A 25,571-nucleotide genomic window follows, 5' to 3' on the forward strand; every position below is an offset into this window, starting at 1 on the left:
TAGATAGAAGACTCATCAAGGAGGTCTTCTATAGACGGAAGATCCCTCAACGAGGTCTTCTATAGAGAGAAACCCCCTTAAGGATGTATTCTATAAATAAAGGAGGGCCTTCAACGATGACTTTAAAATATAGATAGAAAAGACCCCTTGAAAAGGTACATCTGCTTGTCTACATAGGTACCCTTAACAAAGTCTGTGAAGACCCTCTTCAACTGTTCTATAAAGACAAGCGCCAGCTAGCCTATAAAGACCCGCTTCAGCTGGTCTGCAAAGTCCCGCTTCTGCTGGTCTATAAGGACCAGCTTCAGCTGGTCTATAACGACAAGCTTCAGATGGTCTATAAAGACCCGCTTTGACTGTTCTATAACTACCCGCTTCGGCTGGTCAATAAAGACCCGCTTCGGCTGGTCTATAAAGACCCGCTTCGACTGGTCCATAAAGACCCGCTTCGGCTGGTCTATAAAGACCCGCTTCGGCTGGTCCATAAAGACCCGCTTCGGCTGGTCTATAAAGACCCGCTTCGGCTGTTCTATAAAGACCCGCTTCGGCTGGTCTAAAAGACCCTCTTCAGCTGGTCTAAAAGATCCGCTTCAGCTGGTCTAAAAGACCCACTTCAGCTGGTATATAAATACCAGCTTCAGCTGGTCTATAAAGGCCCGCTCAGCTGGTCTATAAAGACCCGCTTCGGCTGGTCTATAAAGACCCGCTTCGGCTGGTCTATAAAGACCTGCTTCGGCTGGTCTGTAAAGACCCGCTTCATCTGGTCTATAAAGACCCGCTTCAAGTGGTCTATAAGGGCGCGCTTCAGCTGGTCTATAAGGGCGCGCTTCAGATGGTCTATAAGGACACGCTTCATCTGGTCCATAAGGACCCGCTTCAGCTGGGCTATAAAGACCCGCTACAGCTGGTCTATAAAGACCCACTTCAGCTGGGCTATAAAGACCCGCTTCAGCTGGTATATAAAGACCCGCTTCAGCTGCTCTATAAAGACCCGCTTCAGTTGGTCTATAAAGACCAGCTTCAGATGGTCTATAAATACCAGATTTAGCTGGTCTATAAATATTCGCTTCGGCTGGTCTATAAAGACCCGCTTCAGCTGGGCTATAAAGACCTGCTTCAGCTGGTCTATAAAGACCCACTTCAGCTGGGGTATAAAAACCCGCTTCAGCTGGTCTATAAATACCAGATTTAGCTGGTCTATAAAGACCCCCTTCAGTTGGTTTATAAAGACCCCCTTCAGATGGTCTATAAAGACCAGCTTCAGATGGTCTATAAATACCAGATTTAGCTGGTCTATAAATATTCGCTTCGGCTGGTCTATAAAGACCCGCTTCAGCTGGGCTATAAAGACCCGCTTCAGCTGGTCTATAAAGACCCACTTCAGCTGGGGTATAAAAACCCGCTTCAGCTGGTCTATAAATACCAGATTTAGCTGGTCTATAAAGACCCCCTTCAGTTGGTTTATAAAGACCCCCTTCAGTTGGTCTATAAATACCAGATTTAGCTGGTCTATAAACAATCGCTTCAGCTGGTCTATAAAGACCCGCTTCAGCTGGGCTATAAAGACCCGCTTCAGCTGGTCTATAAAGACCCGCTTCAGCTGGTGTATAAAGACCCGCTTCAGCTGGTCTATAAAGACCCGCTTCGGCTGTTCTATAAAGACCAAGTTCGGCTGGTTTATAGAGATCCGCTTCGGCTGGTTTATAGAGATCCGCTTCGGCTGGTCTATAAAGACCAGATTCAGCTGGTCTATAAAGACCAGATTCAGCTGGTCTATAAAGACCAGATTCAGCTGGTCTATAAAGATCCGCTACAGCTGATCTATAAAGATCAACTTCAGTTGGACTATAAAGCTATAGCTCGGATATAAATACTAGTTTCACCACGTGTCATAGAATTCAAACATCAGTTCTCTGACTATAGGGTCGCTAGAATTCGTACGGCGAAGTTCATCACGCTGATTCGCTAACTCCTTCGTCTTCGGTGAAAAATTAGACCTTATTTTAGGTATTCGACCGGCTGGAATATCATGATCGGCTGAGTAGTGATAATGTCTTGGAAATTGTTCTCTGCTACGAAAACATCAGAAGGATTGGATTGATCTGTAAAGCGTTGGATGTTGAATTCTGTGGGCGGTCTATTGGTGAAGATGAGGATAGGGAGATGTTCCGACTTAAAGGAAATAACGGGTTGTCAAGTCACGTAAGCTTTTCTTTGGTTATTGTAATTGGTGCCAACAAGGGTTTTAAGAATTTTCGGTCATTGTCACAGGAAGAATAGACTTGATTCCTACAAAACTTGAGCACAAACTGCTGGAAAATTTTTTCAAAACGATTCGAGGCATCAACTACACTTTTGCAGATTTTGAAAATTTAGCATATGAGGTACCTCTGGTACCCCCTTGAGTGTACGCATCTGCCAGACAGGCAAAGGCACTGTCCGTCGCTAAATCGACTCCAAATGGTCTGAAATTAATTTCGTCCAAACGTATTTGGGAGGGTGCAGTTTTTATATACCCTCGCTTTTTTCTAAAATCTGAGGGTGTAAGAAATAATAATTTACAAGAGTCCGATACTACCCATACGGATCCAAAACATTTATACTTGCAAAAGTGGATACTGACTCATCTGCTTTTGCATTTGACGTTTATATAGTAAAGCGAAATTTTCCATACTTTCTGTTTCATTTGGTAAAACAAGCAACCGTCTAGACCTTGAGGAATACAAAATCGTGGTAATGAGCCCACTTTATCCCGTTATGGGACCATTTATTTTTGTTAGATCGACTTCAGTTTTAAACTGTGTTGCTATATATTTTCGTTTCTTCCTCTGTGCCTTCTTCAAATTGCTCCAAACTCAAAATCAAATCATAAACAAATATTTTCATGAAGTTTTATCTATTATTTCAGCAATTTGCTCTTCTACACCTACGATCTTTGCATATTTGCATTAAATATTACTAAAGTTAATATACATTTGAATACCTTCATCAGAAAATAATTTTTTTTTTTTCATAAAATGCTATACAATATTCATATATGCAAGGAATGTGTGGTAGTGCATGTGTGTTAACAACTGTTTACACATACAAAAAAAATCTCAATTGCAATAAATACACACTTTCACTACTAGAAAAGTGGAACAGCACTTTTCTTCAAACTCGCTTCCATTTATTCCGCATGCAGATCATTTCCTGAGCTCATCCTACTGCTTTTTTTTCTTTTTTTCTCTGTTGCAGTTCGACCGGATTTTAAATGCGATGAACACACCCACACATACACATAATGGATATGTCTAGTAGGGCGAAAAAAAATATCTCTAGAATAATTTCAAGTGCGCATCTGAAGGCGTTACATACATATTTACGCTTCACTACACCAAAACCTATATATACTAATGAACATACTAACATCCTCGCATACAAATACAAATAAATGAACGATGAGAATGAGGCCATGATTAAAGTAAAGTAAAACAAAAAAAGTATAAAAATTTGTTATTTATGCCAAAAGTGTTGGGAATTCACTACCAAACAAAGTTATGTAAAGCAAAAATGGCAAAAAAAGCAAGCAGCAAGAAAAAAAACGAAACGAAAGGAAATTTTTAAATAATGAATTTCATTTACTTGTAGACAAATGTTTCAAGGACTTTGCACAATGTTTCTTGGTTAAAGGAAATGCAGCATTTGAATACAATAAGAGAAAAAAATTTCACTGTTGGCACAGCAGTTGTGTAGCTGCCAAGGACACTGAGAGGGGCTGCAATAATAATATGCAAAAATGTAGGAAAAAATAATGCTCAAAATAATATGAATTAAAAGTTAGGGCAAACAAGAAAATGCCTCGAAGAAGACTTCTTAAAGGGAATAAATTAATGTGAAGGTAAAGTGTGTGTGCGTGGGTGTTTTTTTTTTGTTTGCTATATGAAAGCAAAAGTGGAATCTTATGTATTGAAATTGAATGAAGAAACCAAGGGTTTGCCGTTAATCCTTGTAAGTAATGAAGGGAATTAGATTCATTGGGAAAACATGAACTAATTAATGCGAACATCTGTTTGCCTAAGATACGAGAGAATATTTATTTTTGCATATTAATAGACATGTGCCAAATTCGCGATATTTAGGGGAAGTGTTGGAAGATGTTGTCTATATATAGAAGATCTCTAAATGATTTTCAGTAGATAAAAGATATTTCAGCAGTATGGTAAAACACTTTTAAAAGTTTTTTATAGGACAGGAGACATTTTAACCGTCTTCTAATGGCAGAAATCTACGCAGTGGTTTCCTCCTTTTTTAATATAAGAGAAGAAATCTTAACATACCAGATTACCTTCTACTGGTTTTCTTTAGAATATCTTGGCAAAGATGTTCTATATACTACACTAATAAATCTTGTATAAACATTTTCTTCAGTCAGCTCCAAGCAGTTGTGTCGCAAGCATTAAAATGCGATTATCTCAAAACGGGAAAATTGCTTTTGGAACACTTAAGCATTACACCGATATATATATTGATTTCCCTTGTCCATGGAATATGAGCATCTTATGACTCGCTGTAAAACTTCCGAATCCAAATGCACCCATTTCATTATGGCGAATATTTAACCATTTCTTTAAGTCATCACCAAATGACTTCATCCCGTCGACAAAACCAAAAGGAGATATTGTTTTATGTAACTGTTAAAGCTTACGAATAAAATAAAATGGAATTTAAGGGCCTGTTCATGTATGTCGATAAGAAAATGAATGCGCAAGAAAAACTACCAAATTTCAGTGTGTTTTTCAAAATTTGTTTTTTGTTTTGAAGCAAAAGCAAAGGCAATAATATTTCTAAAACTATAGTTTGGGTGTGTTTCATGCGCACACATTTTCGTTTCGAAATACATAAACTGGGGGTAAATCTATAGGTTGCATAATTACGAGAATGCAATAGAGCACACCTTAGTTACGGGATTTTATCAATGAAAGAAAATAAAACGTTTTTATACCCCCAGTATTTATGCTAACGAGTGGGGCGATTTGAACACCATCAGGGCGCATGGAGTTTCTCATTATTGGGATTGTACTGAGCAAAAAAAATCAACTAGACGGTTTTTTTTTTGTTCTAGCATCGAAACCAACAAAGTTGTAATCGGCTGCTTGCTGTCATTTGATTGACCATTTTATTAGCTTTAGAATTATATACATATACGGTTAATCGGTTACTTAAAACCGTTTCCAAAATCGGGTTTAATATCAGAATATCCGAATCAAAAATTTATATAACCAGATCTATCCTCCAATAAAATTTGTTATTAACGTGGTCATCATTACAAGAGCTATTTATGGTAGGTATTTTTAAAAGCACCACAGACCAATAACGAATGTATATAAAAACAAGCAAGAAAAGTCTATAGTCGGACGGAGCCGACAATGGGATACCCTATACCACTATCCCTGGACAATCGCTCTCCACGCAACTTCTTTTTAATGATTGTGAAAATTTAAATATCAAATATCAGAGATGTAATGTATAATACTTATGACCAAAACCAAAAAGTTATCTAGCATGACAAAAATATTTTTGTAGAACGAAAGGAAAATTTAGTTCACACAAACTAAAATGTAATGAAACCCACTTATGTAGTACTACTACTTCCGTTGTTTAACCGCTACGTTATTGAAATTTTTACCAATTTCACACAAAAGTTTCAGTCCATTTAACCCGCTAAGTATTATCTGATCTTCACGTTGGTTTGTACGCTTCTTCTTCATCATAAACTCAAACTTTGTTTAAAATTTTGCGGGTTATTATTTTGACCTACAGAGCCGCTACAAAATTGGTTAACAGTTTGTTTTTGGTCCATTTCATCCCCTGAACATTTCACGATCATCACCAAAAACTAATCATTTCCATTCTGGCCCGAACCAAACCTCCTTAAAAAAATTCGTTACAATCGGTCCATAATTTCGGCCTTAAGCTTGTTTACAATTTTTAATGAACGGACACACATGGCTAAATTGATTTATCTCGTCGAGATATGAATTTTGGCATACCAAATAAAGGGTCTAGGACGAATATTTCGTGGTGTTACATAATCATTTGGAGAGACAATATGTAGCATGGGATAAAAATGTGGTTCTCTACACAGAACCCATTATATATTAGGCAGTTATCTAGCAAACACTTTATTGCAATTTACATCAGAGGAAAGTTCAATAGTTTTTTTCCATATGTCTGCTTTGCGAAATATATATGTCCTCAAGGAATTAAAATATCGACCAAAAATAAAATTTTTATATTTTTCATACAAAAGTAATGGTCCGTTTCACCCAGTAAAGAATATCAGATAATCATTCAAAATTGTAGGCACCTCGACCTATACTCTTACCCGGTGCAAAATTTCGTGACTATTGATGTATAATTGCGACTTCTAGCGAGTTTATTATCACACTACAAACAAATAACGGAATATATTAGGCTGTAACTCTAATATCTGATCATGCACACCAACATAATTGGCATCAATTGAAAGGTCAAGCGTTCCACTTTCAAGTATATCTCACTTGTCCGGAATGTCACTTCCAGGAATTAAGATATAAGCTGTATATTAAAAATTTTACAATTTTCACACCAAAGTTTTGGTCCATAGAGGGTTACTCTAAATGTTATCCGATCGCCATCTCAAATTGCAAGCTTCTCCTTTGTGATATACTCTTACCTTATTTAAAATTACGCGTTGATCGGACTATTATTGAGACCTACAGAGCCGCTCGAAAATTGGATAAATATTATGTTTTTGGTCCATTTCACCCCCGATGATCGGTCCATAATTGCGGCCTGGAGCGTGTTTACAATTTATAATGGACAGACGGACGGACACACATCTCAAAATCGCTTTATCTCGTCGAGATATGAAGATTGGTATACCACATTGGGGGTCTCCGACAAATATTTCGCGGTGTTACATGAATTTTTACCAAAACAAACTTATAATACCCTTTTCCACATTGTGGTATAGGGTATAACAAAACATAGTTTTCTGAACAAAAACCGGGTAAATGCCAAAAAGGACCATGGAAACGGAGAAATATTGATTAGTCATCAATGAGGACAGTACCTTAAATCTTCTGAACAACATTTTTGCAGAATATTGGGATGCTGTAGAATCTCGTCTTGTGGTACTTTTATTACGGTTCAAAAAATAAAGGACGAAAAGGACATAGAAGGAATTGAGTTTAGGGATAAAATATTCTACAAAAATATTCACCATTCAGTTTGACTGCAGACATGTAATCTCAAAATGAAGCTACAATAACGCTTAACAGAGATATAAAGCTATTTTCTCACAAATTAAGGGGCCAAAATTAAACCATTAATCTCCCGATATCTCGGAAACGTGACCTATGGTGAAAATTTCATTTTGGGTTTTTAGCACACTCACTAAGGGCTTTCATCTCCTTAAGGAATTTCCTACCCACTGACTTTGAGTCCCATTTTGTAGCACAGTGTCATTTATCGATATTTTCGAAAAATTTGCATTTTCTCAAGGCCATAACTACCTGAAGGAGCGTTCCAATGCTTTTGTGATGTACTGGAGAGTTCTTAATTTTTGTCTTGGCTACAATTATTGTACTCGTGTTGGATCGAAAATCTTAGTGGTTTGGTTGTTATATGCCAAAATATCCAAAAATCTTTGAAAAAAAAACTTCAATTCAAAATCCGGGGGCTCGATTTTCACCGTAGACATATGGTCTAGTTGACTTTTTTGCTCAGTTCAATCCCAAGAATCAGAAACTATAGGAGCCCGCTAACACTGTTTTCCTTTCATACAAATCGCCCCGGCCTTGTATATATACCTCATCGAAATAATGTTTTAGACCCCAAGTATGTTTGGACGAAATGTGTTTCAGACAATTTGGAGTTGATTTAGCCATGTCCATCCGTCTGTCTGGCTGGACCGCACGATAACTCTCGAACGGATCAACCGATTCGGTCCAAAATTTGGCTTTCGTAATATTTTGTTAACTTACCGAAAATTTTCCTTTATTACCAAAATTATAAGCATTTTAATTTTACCGATTTTTGTCGGTAACTCGAAAAATGAGTTAGAGAATCGCACTACTGCTCTCGAATCGCTTTAATTTTTGTTGTAGCAATTTCTATTCAGTGTCCTCTATACGACAGTACAAGTTTCATCAGGGGCAAGTCCACACTTCCTGAGAAAATAGCCTGAAAGTTGCCAAAAAAAAAACTATGACACTGTGTGTAGTGGTTGGAGCGCAAGATAACTCTTGAACGGATCTGCCGACACGGTCCAAAATTTGGCCTTCGTAATATTTTGTCCAAACTTAGTTTAATTTCGAAGGTAAGCCATATCAGTCCACTCCTATCGGTCACTACCATCAAGAGTTCAAAAATGTTTGGAAAAATTGTGCGCATAATAACTCTTGATGGTAGTGACCGACTTGGTACATACTTTACACATCCCAATATATCTACCAAATATATATCCGGTTCAAATATGGACTATATTTTGTCTACTCCTTCGGGTACCTCCCACACACAATTTTGGATAAGTTCATTTTAAGAACCGCTCTGGAATCACTTTGATTTTTGGTGAAGCTTCTTTCATTCGCTGCCTCAATTACGACGGTAAAATTTTTTTTCAGGATCAAGTCCATATTTCTTGAGAAAACAGCCCGAAAGTGTAAAAACCCTATATAGCACCATGTAGTGGCTGGAGAGCTCGACAACAATCGAACCAAATACTGTGTTGATCCACACTTTTCATATGGTAATATTTCTTCGAATATTAGATGAAATTCGAAGGTGGTGCTCCATCCGGTACCTCCCCCACAAAAATTCGAAAATATTAGCTAAGATAGTACGCGAGATATCTCATAAACAGGGCAACCCGGATATGGGTTTGTGCAAGGATCCCTTGAAAATTTTTACCTAGTGGCCCTGTTTACAGCGATATCATGTTATTCGTAGGCAAGTACATACTTCCCGATGGTCCAATGGTCCAAAACCTGAATTATATGGTGACGAACTGAAACGACAGGTGGTCGCGACATCTATCGAGGGAAATGACACCCAAAATAAGACCCACTTTCAAAATGGTATATGTCGGTCCATTCCTTTCGATACTTTCCCCGCAAAACTTTTTGAGATTATATCCAAATCCATATTTTGTCGGTTCATACGCTCAAAATTTTAAAAACCTTTTAAATATATACGTTTTTTGGGAATAAAGTGTTTCAATTCGCACTAGCTGAGGGTATATCTCTGTCGGAAAAGCCGAGTGATCCTTTTTTACTTGTTTTTAAATATATTGAAATTCCTTTATAAGGTTTCTACTCGTTTCCTCGTTCAACTGTAAATCCCAATAAAAACTATGCTATTAAAACCAACGCTTTAAATGATTTCAACATTTCTAGGTAAAATATCCTTGGAATACATTACATGCCCCAAGGGACATTCTCACTAATCGTAGGGCTAATGAATTAATTCATTTTGAGGAAAAGGACAAGCAACATCGATTTTCAGGGAACTGGGCTACTGAGCACTAGGTTTTAAACACTGTTGCTATTATAGCCATTCCTCAATGGTTGACTATATAACTGAGTTTACAGTGGCTAACCAGAAAGTCGAGATTTAGACCGAAAACTTTGAAAAACTTATATTTTCTTATTTATATACCAAGTGTTATTGCTAAGAACGAAAACATCAATTGAATAAGAGTCTTATGATCAGAATAGGAAAAAAGATTGGTGTCCGGATTATGGAGGTAGGAAAAATATGTGATGTCCGGATTACAGAGTCTACAATTTAAAAAAAAAATCTTGTGTCCGGATTACCGCGTTCGCCGGATTAACGAGTGTCCCGATTACCGAGATTATACTGTATTTTATATCCATAAAAATACAGAACTGCTAGGTGGCCCCGGTAGAAATACAAATTAATACGACAGGACAGCAACGCGGGTCTGATAGTATGCAATAAAAATTCCAAGTTTTCCCTAAATTGGATTGAATCCCATAACCGCGTATAACAAGAGTATTTCTTCGTCTGCACGATCATTTGTCTATTTTATGGTCTTATAACCAAAGCCTGTAGATAAAAATATTGAACTAAGAATCTACTTCGGCAATGGGTTTGTGTATTGCTTGTGTATTACCCCTAAATGTATGCTCTTAAAATGTTTCTTTTTAAGAGGCTACTGAGTATATTTCAATTTCAGTTATAGGTGGCGTTACAATAAATGCCTCCAGGAATTTTTCTTTAAAATTTTTAGTTAACTTCCAGGGCATTTTTAAAAGAACGTTAATCAGAGCTCTTGAGTTTTTTTGGTATTCATAACAATCCCTCCTATAATGTTGTTATTTTTAATCCCCAATTTTTTACTGTTAATACTTATACTGAAATTATCCTTTTTTCTTTTTTTTTCTTTATTCTAATTGCAGATTTTCGTTAAACTAGCTCCCACTATATGGTTTTATTTTTCCAAAAGCAGCAGCAACAAAAAACCATCTACGTTTTTTAACTAGAACTGACATTTGAAAATTAAATCCTTTCTCGTTACCCATAACAAAAGATATTCATCGTTGAACAAATGAACAATCACCTGAAGGAAACTCCCAATTCGCGAACTGCAAGGTAACGTAGGGCAAAAACAGAAAGACAAAGGAAAGTATGAAACAAAAAACAAGTTAATTAGCGTTAAAAGTAACTAAGACCCCCATGGAAAAATTAAACAACAGCAACAAGACAAGAGATGAGAGAATAAAAATAGCTACAACAACAGTGTAAGCGGCAGTAGCGCAGCAACAATAAAAACGAAAGGAAATACTAAATAAAGCTCAAATTAAAATAATTAAAAAAAGAACCGCACAAAGGTATACAAAAATCCTCTTTAAGCTCAAGTGTACCTAATACAATAGTCACAAAAAACAAGACACATAAACTACCAACGAAAATCCTCACCTGACCATTTCCCTTCTCTGGCCAAACAAATACAAAGAAACAATGGCTCTGGTTGCATCATTAACAGGCGAAAATGCTTTTTCTTATCTGCAATGAATCGCAAACAAGAACAACAGCCACGACAAGAAAAGTCACTATTACGACAGCAACAGCGGTATTATCATCAACCACCACAATAGCAACTGCAAGGACAACCAAAAAAACAGCCATCAAAAAAGGGAAACTGGGTTCTAAAACCCAGCAACGCCAAAGGGAGCCGACAAATTACGCCCTACACACTAACCTAGCAGAAGAGAAAATATATACACACACCAAAATCCATACGTAAATTCCATCACACATACACACATGCAAACAAAACCACTCACAATCAAAAGTAGAGGATAGCAAAAAAAAACTGAACATAAAAACGGTATTTGGAAAATTGTAACGCTTCAGAAATTAAATTGCAACATCCGCCGTCAGGAAACATTAAAATTGTTCTAGTTTGTTTTGTTGGTTTTTGGCTGGTATTTATTTTACATATTATTTCGCAAAAACCCTCATTCCACCACAAACACACACACATACCTATACAGACACAGAGAGGAGTGGAATTCACATAAATGTATATTGTGTAAAATACCTGGACAACAGATAATAAATTATATGCGGAATACATGAAAAGAACAAAAGTATATCGAAATAGTTGTTGCAACAACAAACAAACATAAAATAAAATAATATCAACGTTATAAAAATAAAACCATCCACAACAACTACAACGAAAAATTCCATCGACTTGCTAATATCAAAAAAATTCCACAACAATAAAATCATCAAATATATAACACAAAAATGATACCACACAACGTTCCAGATATGGATTTGTTGAAACTACGCCGAATATTGATGCTGTTGACATGGCGTCATTGTCTGGGCCTTATCACCCTGCTGCTGATATTTGTGACAAATCTTGACTCAACCAGCGCTCAAATAGATTGGGATGATGATGAAGATCCAGGTAAGCTAAATAATTTTTGTGAGTTATGCTATTGCTATGTGAAAAATGTTAACACCGATAAACACAGAGATAGAGGATCCTGGGAAATTATAGTAATTATAGACGAATGAAAAAGATTTAGTTGCAAAAAAAAAAATAGTAGAGTAAAACTAACATCACAAATGACGGATAATTAAATGCAAATTGGAATTTATAAAAAAAAATTATCTTCGCCCTATAAGCAAAATTTCAAATAAATGGAAATTATTGAAATGAGGTTGGTAATGTTTGAACGAAAAGGTAGTTTATATTTTTAGTGACTGCTAAAAACGACTTTATTTTATATTATTGCCATAGATTTGTAGTATTAAACAGATGTTATTAGAACGAGTGTGTTTTTTGAGTTTAGTTTTCTTTATGAAATATACACGCTTTTCGATCTCCTAGAATTGTATTGTAAAAGAATACCGTCTTATTTTGTATATGGTGAACATCTGTTCTTGTGGATACTTATTAAAAGCCTTTCTGGTCCTTAAATAAAAATAGGTAAAAAAACCTTTTTAAGTTAAACGGTTTTATGTTAAACATACATTGCAATGTTTAAGATAAATGTACTAAAAACCAAAAAATAATAAAATAGATACAGTCGTGGGAATTATAAACATATGCATAGACTAGACTAAAATAAAACCGTGGGGCACGTCAATTGTCTACAATCGTTGATTAAAATATTTGTTTTGTAATGTTACACTATAATTAGGCAGTTGTTCAACCGACAACGATGGACATGTGATAAGTAGGGCTAGAATGTGGAAACAAGCTAGCAAGCTCGATTATAAGCGAGTTTTAGGGTTTCATAGTGGTGAGCGAGTAGTACTTTGTCGATTAAAGACAAACTACGAGCAGTGAAACGATTCCTCGCCAGCCAGCAGTGTGAATGTCGAACGATAAACTAGTTGAAACATCTCTTTTATTTACATGGAGTGTATAACTATTGGAATTTCCATGAGCAAGAAAATAGTAAGTAATTTCCTCACCGTCCGCGGGCCAACTCCCTAACGACGAATTAAACGATTCTTTTATCGCACATTAAGTCGATAATTTGTAGACAATTGACGTGCCCCACGGTTTTATTTTAGTCTAGTCTATGCATATGTTTATAATTCTCACGACTGTATCTATTTTATTATTTTTTGGTTTTTAGTACATTTATCTTAAACATTGCAATGTTTAAACATACATTGCAATGTTTAAGATAAATGTAAAAACCGTTTAACTTAAAAAGTTTTTTTTACCTATTTTTATTTTCTAGTTTTTAGTTTTTATTTCGCATTCTGTTTAATTCATTTAGTGCTTCATTATTTCAAGGTTTCTTGCCCGTTAGTATATTGCAGTCCAACTCCTCTATACGTAGTCCCTGATCTTACTCTACTAAGAGCCACGTAGGCTTGACCTTCTTCAAACAATTTCGCACCTAAGTATACGACTGCGTGATCCACAGTGCTGCCCTGCATTTTATGTATTGTATCGCTTTTGAAGCCTTCGTTTACGTTGTGTTGCAGTTTCTGTTTTATTTGTGTTTAATTTTTTTATATTTTTTTTACCATTTTGTTCCGACGAGTAATGGACATTTAAACGGTCGACCCCCCAGAGGTCCAATAAAGGGGCAAGGCTATGTACAACAAGATACGCCTGAGTCTTGAGTTGAAAACGCTAACGACATATCATTTTTATCCACCCTAATGCCATACAGTTCTCGGCGCGTTTTAACCTTTCACCTTAACTTGGGTGGTGTACCGCTAACGACGTATCATTTTTAGCCACCCTAACGCCACACAGTCCTTAACACGATACAAAATCTTGACTTGGGTGGTGGATTCAGACTGGATTAATCAGATACCTAAATTACAGATTCAATTTCTAAATTTAAATCTTAATTATACGCCATTTAGTGGCTGCGCCCATCTTAAATATTGAGGTTGTATGTTGCACTGTATTCTTCTTGTCAAGCCCTTTTATTTGATACCTATATTGGATTGATAAAAAATTGTTATCAGCCATTTGGTAGCGGCGGCCATCTTAGATTTTAGTTTTGCATAGTAAATTGTATTCTACTTGTTGAGACTTTTCATTTGATACCCATGTTGATGGGATTGATAAAACCTAAGTTATCCGCCATTTTGTAGAGGCCGCCATCTTGGATTTTAATTTTATATAGTACATTGTATTCTACTGGTTGAGCACTTTCATTTGATACCCATATTGATGGGATTGATAAAACCTACGTTATCCGCCATTTTGTAGCGGCCGCCATCTTGGATTTCAATTTTTTATAGTATATTGTATTCTGCTTGTTGACCCCTTTCATTTGATACCCATATTGATGGAATTGATAAAACCTACGTTATCCGCCATTTTGTAGCGGCGGCCATCTTGAATTTATAATGATAATGAATAAACATAATTGTATTGTCACCAAAATCCGAAGTGTATACAAAATTTCAGATTAATCGGTTGACAGGAAGAGGGTGAAATTTGAATTACTAAATTTGACCCAAGAATAAATAATAAATAAAACAAACGGGGTGAGCTAAATAAAACCATTTAAAAAAAACCTATTAAAATAATTTCTATTAATTTCCATGTACTTGATATTCCGCAATACAAAACCCGTGGACTTGTCCGGTAGGACTTAGCTAAACTTCCAAAGTGTTCTCACCAACCAACAAATAATGTTGCCGACGTCTTAGCATCCTATGCGATGAAAGAAAAAAGCCTGCAGTTCTATATGCCGTACAAGCTCTTTCAAACCCCCTGCAAAACGATCGCAGCATATTGGTTAAATATATGGGACCTTGCTAGATATCATTTTTAATACAACTCTTGGGGCCATGATATTTATACAATTAAATTGCGATTTAAACTCTGCGGTTTCTATAGAAAATATTGTAATATATCTCCAAATCGTACAAACTATTACAAAACCTCATAAGGTTGAGTTCTCTAGGCGCTTTCACTGAAAGATAGAGCTTTGTAACATTAATGAAATATTACGTCGTATTAATGAAATTTGAAATTTTTTTCACTAATGTAATGGAAAATTTTAATTAATGCCATGAAAAAACTTCATTAATTCAATTAAACTTTTTTGTTAATGCAATACAATTTCTTTATTAATTTAATGAATAACTATCATTAATGTAATGTAATTGCTATGAAACAGTGTTAATACATTACACGCTGCGCCTGAACTAACTTTAAATGAAAGGTTTTTACACCTGGAATGTTTTTTTGCGGATTCTGAAACTACAATGTAAATATAAATAATAATAAATGAGAAAAAAAAAATTGCCGGAGTGCTTTTTAAATAAATCGCGTCAAAGTTTATAATTTAAGGTTTTTTTAGGTTTTCACGAATTTGCTTGAAAACCGCAAGTCCTTTAATGAGTTTTACCATTTTTGAGATATAGAAGTTCAAATTGGGACAATTCACTGACTGTATCGTCTCCATATTAAACAATGTCACGCGCGGTGCGGCTTACCTAACATTAAATGAAAACTTCTTACACCTGCGAAGTTTTTGCGGATTCTGAAACACCAATGTTCATGGATGAGAAAAATCCAACAACAAGAAAAAATCGTTGGAGGGATTTTTAAATAAATCGCGGTCAAAGTTCACATTTTTAGGGATTTTTTAGGTTTTCAAGATTTTGTTTTAAAACGGCAAGTCCTATCGAAATGGGGCTAAAGAAAATTTTGTAGCTGTGAAAATTTTCTAGTGGATTAATTTGTTTCTAAGTTGTACGATTTTTGAGATAATCAAGTTCAGGTCATATTTTGAGATTTTTTTATGTTTTCACTATTTCGCCATTTTTTCCAACAACGGCGAAGTAAAATAACTGAAGCTGCAACAAAGCACAAATAATAAAGTTTGAAAGAAAGAGATTTTTTATAACGAACGAAAATATTCACTGGCAAAAGTGGGAACTAGTGAACTGTGTGAACAGAAAAAAGCAGGCACAGATGAAAAATTATATAACTTCAAATGAACTAACTTTAAATGAAAAGTGCTTACATCTGGGAAATTTTCGCGGATTTTGAAACTAAAATTTTCATAGCTGAGAAAAAGCAAAAAAAAAAAAAGAAAATAAATTAAATTAAATTAATTCACGAGTTTGCTTGGAACCCACAAGTCCTATCGCTTTCGAAGTACAACAGTAGTTTAGATAAAGCGGCAGCTTGACACACAATAAATACAAGTGAAGCGATGGGCAATGACATTAGTGGAAGAACGGTTCAGCACAGCAGCTGCACGTCGAAAGACGACGCACAGTGTCACGACCGTGGCCAAAAATGGTCAAAGTCAAGTACTTCGGAATACAAATTTATTGATGAGAATATAAAGTAAACATTTCAATTTGAAGGAATTTTATTTATGGTATTCATTTGTCAAGTAGTTTTGTTCATGTGAAGGTTCGAATGCGATAATTGTTGGAAATGTGTATTTTTGTCATTATTTTACTTAAATTAATAACTTGTATTATGCTCCAAAATTTTAATATTTAAAGTAATTTATCGTTCTAAAATAAATTTTTAACATTGCTTTGGATGTAGTAAATATAGATTTAATTTTGTTTGGCAGTAAATAGTGATCATATGGTGTTTACAGCTACCCAAGTATGTGCTACATAGTAAATCGATTTTGTGAACCAAATTTTAAAATTAATGGAGTGGGAAAAAATTTTATAAAAGTGTATATCGATATTATTTGCTGTTTGAGTTGTGAAAAGTGAGTACTTCAAAAGTATAAAGGTTCCAGATGCAGAGGTTTGCCGACGAACATGTCATTTCTCTTTTTCAGCGACCACCTCAGTCAGAGGATACCCCCTTTTTTAACAAAGCGTTTTGCGGTGTTGGCTATTTTTGTGGGCTTATTTAGGTCCTAATAATCTTGCTTTAAAACGAGAGAATTTTAAGAATATAAACTAAAAAAAAATGGTGAACAGCGAAAGTCAAAATTCGATTTTTTACAAAAAATTTACCGTGTTTGACCACTAATCGGTCAAAAAATGTTTTTAAATGAATTTCTCATATATAAAGACAAGAGTTTCATATATTCAATATGTTCACAAACAATATGAAGACTAAACACCAAATTTCAGTCATGTCGGGTGGATATTGAGGCCACAACACTCAAAATACCGAAAATGAGGAGGCACGGTTCTATGGGGGCTATAGGAAGACGAGCACCTATACCGACATTTTTCTGGTGGAAGGTTATAAGTACCCCAACGGAGACTTAATACCAATTTTCAGCCATTTCGGTGTGATAAACTGGCTAAAACCCCCAAAATACCGAAAATCGGGATGTACCGTCCTATGGGGCTATATGAAGGCGTAGACCTATGCAGACAAATTTCAAGGTGAAGGTATAATGCCCCCTACGAAGACTAAATACCAAATTTCAGCAATTTCGGTGTAATAATGAGGCTAAAATCTTCAAAATACCGATAATCCGGAGGTACCGTTGTATGGGGGCTATATCAAAACGTGGACCTAAGCCCACAATTCTCTGTTGGAATGTTTAATACCTCTGCCGAAGACTAACCACAAAATTTGATTACTTTCGGTTGGTCATTGTGTCTAAAACATTCAAAATACCGAAAATCGGGTACGGTTCTATGGGGGCTATATCAAAACGTGGACCGACCAACCCAATTTTTTGTCCTGAAGATTGTAAGTCAATAATAGGTACGTGTACCAAAATTGATGCACCTACGGCAACTCCTTCTATTTTTGGCCACAGTTAATATGAACTCGCGACAGTGTGCGAAGGTATGTAGGGCAGCAACAATTTTTTACACAGCAGCTCCAGGTATACGCTAATGTCTTGCCGCAAAGCCAAGGGCACGTTTCTCAACTACACTTGACTCAGACGAAAATACAATCAGCTACGACCATAGCAGCGCGATTTCCTGTCGGAAGCAAAGGTCACGTTTCTCAAACCCACTGGATTCTGACGACAACACAACCGAGACACCACTACGGTGTCCACAACTATCCTCTGCAGTACTTTTGTGCAGTTGAGTACTTCTTGTGCACATAACTATGAATTTCCAAATCTACCTCAATCCCATACTCTAAGAGTAATCATAATTCCATATTTCAGGATTCCATCTCTATTCGTCCAATCAAATCCAAATAATACCAAATTTAGTACTATTTACTACTTTTCGTATACATCTTCTTCTTTATTTGCACATTCGTTTTCCGAATATTAGCGACCAATACAATTTAATTACAATTATCATATATACATTATTTGTTTTCATACATTATTTATCAAATCTGCAAATCCCTCTCTGTCTCTCGAAATGCTTAATAGATTTGTGACATCTCGAATACCAGTCCATTCCGTGATGTTATCAAGCCATGTTAACTCTTTTCTTCCTCTAATGGGGTTTCCTTCAATTTTTATGCGGGTTATATTTTGTAATAATTTATATTTTTGATTCCTTATAATATGTCCCAAATAAGCAGTTTTTCTTCTCTTTATGGCTGTGATGAGTTCTCTTTCGCAATGCATTTTCCTCAATACTTCAGCATTTGAAACATGAGCAGTCCAAGGAATTTTTAATATTCGCCGATATATCCATATTTCAAAGGCTTCTAACTTTTTAATATCGGCAGATTTCACTGTCCACACCTCCATTGCGTACAGTAGGACTGACGTCAATCTTATACATACACATACACATACTTTTCGTATGCATACAAAATTCAAGTTTCCAGCTCTATCCGTTCACACAAATCCAAGTAGTACTAAGTTTAGTACCATTTAGTACTTTTCCGTTTCAGACAATTTGGAGTCGCTCTAACTTACTTTCGAACGGATTAACAGATTTGGTCCAACATTTGGCTTTCGTAATATTTTGTCCAAACTTAGTCGTAGTTCGAAGATGGACCACATCGGCAAACTCGCTCGGGTACCTCCGCCACAAAAGTTAATTTTTTCAACAAAAATTATGCGCACGATATCTCTCGAAGGTACTAACCGATTTGGTTCATACTTTGCACATCTTGAAATTTCTACAGAAGTAGATGAGATTCCAATATGGACTCTCTCGGTTCACTCCTTCAAGTACCTCAGACTCAAAATTTGGAAAAAGTTCAGTTTAGGACCTGCTTTCGAATCGCTTAGATTTTTGCTGTAATAACGTGTATTCGCTGCCCCCATATTGATTATACAAGTTTTATCAGGGACAAGTCCATACTTCCTGAGAAAATAGTCCGAAAGATTCAAAAAACCCCTATGGCACCATGTGTAGTGGCTAAAGCGCACGATAACTATCGAACGGATCAGTCGAATCGGTCGAAAATTTGGACTTCGAATCTTTTGGTTTTTGTTGTAACAACTTGTATTCGCTTTCCCCATTGCGACGATACATGCTTTTTTAAGAGCAAGTCATTACTTATTAAGATAATGGCCCAACATCTCAAAAAAGCCTGCCAGCTAAACTGGGTAGTACGTAAAAGGGAGAAACAAATTTGGTCCAAACGTTGTACATCGTATTCTTTTCTTCAGGTCCGAGGCTGAGGGTATATATCTGTCGGTCAAGCAGACTGATACTTTTTTACCTGTTGGTTCTATGTTGCATACGAAACACCATAACTTTTTCTCTTGCAAAGCTCATATCGCAGACAATATTGTTCCGATCGACTTCAATATTTTACCATGCTACTTCTTTTTTGAAATAAGTCAATGAAAAACAAGTAATAAAGTATCAGTCGGCTTTGCCGACAGAGATATACCCTCAGCCTGTACAAATTGAAACACTTTTTTCACAAAAAAACTTATGTATTTAGGGGGTTTCAAAATTTTGGTCGTATGAACCCACAAAAATTTTGATTAGGATTAAAGTTCAAAAATTTTGCGGAAAAGGTACTTAAAGGAATGGACCGACATAGGCAATGGGGGTGCAATAGGGGGTTTTTACACCCTTCGGGCTATTTTTTCAGGAAGTATAGACCTGCCCCTGAGGAAACTTGTACCTTCGTATAGGGGACAGTGAATACAAGATGTTACAACAAAAACCAAGGCGATTCGATAGCAGGTCCTAAACTGAACTTTTCCGAAATTTTGTGTGGGAGGTACTCGAAGGAGTTTACCGATTGACTCCATATTGTAACCTCATCTAAGTCTGGTAGAAATTTCATAATGTGCAAAGTAAGGAACAAAACGGTTACTTCCTTCAAGAGTTATCGTACTCACAAATTTTCCGAACATTTTCGAACTTTTGTGGGGGAGGTACCGGAAGGAGTGGACCGATATAATCCATCTTTGAACTTGAACTAAGTTTGGGCAAAATATTACGAAATCCAAATTTTGGACCGAATCGGCAGATCCGTTCGAGAGTTATCTTGCGCCCCAACCTCTACACACGGTGTTATAGGGTTTTTTGTAACTTTCAGGCTATTTTTTCAGGAAGTATGGACTTGCCCCTAACGAAACTTACACCGTCGTATAGAGGACAGCGAATACAACTTGCGTAAACAAAAATCAAAGCGATTCGAGACCAGGTCCTAAACTGAACTTTTCCGAAATTTTGTGTGGGAGGTACCCGAAGTAGTGGACCGATTGAGTCCATATAGGAACCTCATCTAAGTTTGGTAGAAATTACACGATGTGCAAAGTATGGACCAAATCGGTTATTCCCTACAAGAGTTATCGTGCGCACAAGTTTTGCGACAATTTTTGAACATTTGTGGGGGAGGTACCTGAAGGAGTGGACCAATATAGCTCATCTTCGAACTTAAATCGAATCTGGACAAAATATTTCGATACCCAAAATTTGAACCGAATCGATTGATCCGTTCGAGAGTTATCGTGCGCACCAGCCAGCCAGACAGACAGACAGACGGACAGACAGACAGACAGACGGACGGACATTGCTATATCTACTCAAAATTGTCTGAAACGGATATCGTACAAACATACTTGGGGTCTAAAACCATTATTTCGATGAGGCACATTTTTGGTCGTATCAAAGTGTAAATACCCTCTTTAGCCTAAAGGCTGAGGGTATAATTATCCATTTTCTGAAATTTACAAGTGGCGGCCAACCCTTAAACTGTGTGTGTAAATCTTTAACACATTCCAAATCATATCCATATCTATAGAAAATTTGGTTTTGTTGGTGTTGGCATTTCTTTGCACTGGTTCATTTTTTTCCCAGTATGAATATTAATTATCATGGTAAATGGAAGAGATCAAAGACTTTGTGCCTAAAGCTTTAAGAGAATATGGAATATACAAACGATTATTGTAACTTAATTGTAATCCTCATAAGGCCAAGGGGATAACAAATTTAAATGTCATAGATATACAAAGAATTTTGTGGTGTATGTGTGTGGTTTATCCTCCGATTAAGATGGTGACAGCATAAAAAATTCACTTTTAGGAAAAAAATTGTGTTTAGTTGTTGGTGTTTTTTTTCTGGGAGAGTGACACCAGTATAAGAAATACAAAGTAAATTACACAATGGTGTAATACTCCAGAATATCCATTACACAAAATATTTTTATACGTTGGCCAATTAAGCTGTAATATGTAGTTCAAAACTTCACGTACATATATTTTACAGGACATTCAAAAACCGTAAACATATGGAAAAATAATAATGTTAGTAATTTGTATTATTTTTTCATATGTTTGCGGTTTTTGAATGCCCTGTAAAATATACCTGAAGTTCTTATCCTTCAAAAACTTACTTAATTATTTCCTTGAAACCCTAAAACATACTAACAAAACTAAGACCCAAGAACAGGATTATTAAATTCATCATTTTCCTGTAAAAAAGTTAAATAATAAATATCATTGTTTTATCATTGGAATTGTTTATGAAAACAAAAAGTTAAAACATACTTATATGTTTATACGTGCATATAGATTTAAATACTTTTGATGAAATAAATTTAATTCCTGGTTTTTGTATTCACATTACACAACCATAAATACATATATTAAGCTGAATATAAATTGTTGTTTTTCCAAATACACACAAACACCCACACACATGTATTTCTTAAATCAATGTGTATGTCTGTGTAGCTTGACGTTCTGGCTATGCACATGTATGTTGTTTTATTTGACTTTTCAACATTTCTTAAACTTTTGGTAAACTTTTTGTGTTTGTCATTTTTTTATCAAAGCATAGGATAAACTTTCATGATAACTTTATGTCAAAGCCAAAGTGTTGTGGGACAATGAAAAATTGTGATATTAAGGATTTTAATATGCCAAGCATTTGTCATGTGTGTAAGTATGGATGAAGGATTTGTATGTTTGTAAGTAATGATAGTTTGGTTTTAGAAGCTTTTAGTTACTACTTATAAAATAACGTTTGTTTTGAAGCAAACTTAAAATAAACGTGAAAGGCCTCAAAATCAGCAATTATTCGGCCCTCTTTGATTGCACTGTGCAACAAAATTCAATTTTTTTTTTCAAAATGATGGGAAAAATCTTGTAGATTATGAAAGTAGAGCTAAAAATATGAGACACTTGTATCGGCGTTTTGAAAGTTTACGTCGGAAAGTAACCAAAACAGGCTTGGCAAGTTCCGCCCATTTTTAATTTTTTCGAAATATTCGAGTTAAGTTATCTTTGAATCCTTGCATTTCAGGTATATAGTGTCTTTGGCAACTTTACAAAGGAGTATGTGGGCAATATTTTTAACAACATTCCCAAAAAGTAAAGGATTTTGCTAGATTTTGATCCAGTATGGAATTGTGTAACATTAACAGTCCAAAATTAAAACATATAATTTCATCCTAATATATATAAATTTGTAATCTAATTTTTTAAGGAAATAGTATACGTAGATATATGGTTTATTTTGAAACTCATAGTGAAATTTTGTGCAGAATTTTTCATCCTTTGACATTTTTCACCTATAACCAAGTTTCATATTACTTCCATGTACCAACTCGAAAAAGAAGGACAAATTTTTCATCAAAAAAATTGGGAAATATTTTCATGTTTTTTCAGCAAAATTGATACTAATATTTTCATGCTATAAAATGTAAATAGACATTTCATTTCTTTGGTGACCCATAGTGAAATTTGACGAAGAATATTTTTGCCTCTGACATCATCTCTCTAAAATTATGTTTTGTGGAACAATTTTGAATAAACTCAGATGAAGTCCGACTTTAACCCTAAAACGTGTTTTTAATTTTTAGAGATTCCTGGCGATTAGACAAGAGTCACATGTTTGGTGTATTCTGAGACCTATAGTAAAATTTTATGGCGAACAATTTTGTAGAATATTTGGATTTGATACAATCACATTTTTAAGGAGTTTTTGAAAGATTTTTGAAAAAAGGACAAAAATTACCCCTTTGATGAACCGCATGAGGGTTAAAACAAAAATATTGCCCACATACTCCTCTGTAAAGTTGCCAAAGACACTATATACCTGAAATGCAAGGATTCAAAGATATCTTAACTCGAATATTTCGAAAAAATTAAAAATGGGGGGAACTTGCCCCGCCTATTTTGGTTACTTTCCGACGTAAACTTTCAAAATGCCGATACACGTGTCTCATATTTTTAGCTCTACTTTCATAATCTACTCGATTTTTTCGTCATTTTTTTTTGTTGTCGCACAGTGTTGTTTATAGATATGTGTCTGAGTAAAGCTCATCAGCATAATGTTCCACCTTCTGGCCGACTTTGGTATATCATATTTTCATTTTGATGTTTACTTATATATCTCACACGCTTTCCAATGTAAAGTTCCTCTTTAGTGCCATATACTACTTTGCCTATTTACACATGTCAGGGGCCAGAGAAAGCGGGTTTTATTTTCAAAATCTATATGAATATTTTCCATCTAACACAATAGGATGAATTCAGTGGTGACATACTCCCGGCCTTATATATATCGAAATGTCTATGTTATCATCTCCTTTACTAACCCAAGATGCACGCTTTAAATACAACAAAAACTAAAATTCCAACAACAAAAGAAATAAGTGGCTAATCCAATTTACACAAAAACTTCCAAAGGGAATTTTCTTGTTTAGCCAATGAAAAACTTAATATGTGAGAGAAAAAAAAGGTGTAAAGACATAACTAAAGGCTTTAAACATCAGTTTGTTAAACCTTTTTGACTTTTGGATTCTTTTCTTTCTTTCTTCTGTTTGTAAAGTAATGCTATTATCCCCTGGTCAAAACGTATGCCATCGTACACATAAACTCTTTCGTTTTCATTTCTATTTTTTCTTTATTTCGTTTCAAACTCTTTTGACCTTTTTACAGTTTCTACAAATATGATATGATTTTTTCCTGACACCTCTAAATATTGAACACAAGAAATGTTACATGGTGATGCTTTTCTTTAAGCAAAAATTTGAGAAGTTATACCCAAGAGGCTTAAAGAAAATGGAGAGTTTGACAACATTGTTGCGGAAGACCATAAGTGCAGAAATTCAATACTTTTTATATTGGGTTTCCTTGTGGGATGGGATGTACATACATACGCACCTATGTATGGATGGGCTTAGTTGTAGTTGTGTTGTGATATTAATTTTAAAAGGGATATTACATGAGATTCAAATTAAATTTTCCATTTAGTGTTACAAAAAAAATTTTGTTTCGGAAAATATGAAATCGTTCTAAAATATACCCAACGTGAAAACAAATGGTTGTAGAAATCATGTTTTGAAAGTATAATAGTTAGTTGCTAACAATAGAAAGCTATTCAAGGTTATGGTGTTGAAAATCATTATGTAGTTACAACAACCAAATATATTTCTACATAATTACCATAACTTAAAATGATGCCCGTACCTAAATTCTTGCTCTACCGTCGTGCTTCCCTATAAAGTACCTATCCTTAACGAATAATTCTCTACAGCGAATCGCTTCACAAAACATAAATATGTACTCCCACACAAAATAGTCTGTTCGTCCATAAAGCGGTAGTCTTTTATACCCAAAAACGCTACCCAAAAAAAAATATTTCTCCCCTGACTTTAAAAATCCCATCCACCCACCGTAACATATTACAAATTCTCGCTTTGTTGACTTTTCTAATATGCCGCAGAAGGCACATCTGCACCAAATAAAAAAGAACTCGTATTGGAAACAGGAAAGAAATCATAAACAACACACTTACTGAGGATGTGCAGAAAATTACTTCGGATCCATATTGGTGTCAACAGCAACAGCAGCATATTTCTCATATATTCAATATTATATGGCCTGCTGTCATCTGCTGACTATAATGCTTATAAAGTAGAAATAGAAAATGAAGGAAACATAAAGGAGAGGAAGAAGCAACAAAAACAAAAAACTAACATAGTAGACAACGACAACTAACACTCACTTTTCATACGAAACATAAGTGAAAAGTTTAGCACATTTCTTAAGTGAAGAAAAACAAAACCAAGAGACATAAACAACAGACGTTGAGTAAACAACAAACATTTTGAAAAAAAATGAAAGCCAAAAAAAAAAGGAAAAAAATGGAAAAAGAGAAATTATTGCATACTCTACTTAAAATGTATACACGCTGCAAGGAATGAGTATGTAGGAAGATAATTGTAAATAGGATAGGAA

At 35.3% G+C, this 25,571-nt stretch overlaps 1 protein-coding gene across 1 annotated transcript in view; it reads left to right on the forward strand.

Annotated features, from left to right (window-relative positions):
• The window catches only part of side-III (sidestep III), a 738,714-nt gene that overhangs the window by 160,649 nt on the left and 552,494 nt on the right, over window positions 1–25,571 (forward strand). The window contains 1 exon segment of the mRNA XM_073960318.1: window positions 10,446–11,968. Coding sequence (XP_073816419.1) covers window positions 11,803–11,968 — 166 coding nt within the window. The 5' untranslated portion in view covers window positions 10,446–11,802.

The sequence above is a fragment of the Musca autumnalis genome, unplaced genomic scaffold (genome assembly GCF_047663935.1).
Source record: "Musca autumnalis isolate F117 unplaced genomic scaffold, ASM4766393v1 scaffold_1, whole genome shotgun sequence".
Lineage (NCBI taxonomy): Eukaryota > Metazoa > Arthropoda > Insecta > Diptera > Muscidae > Musca > Musca autumnalis.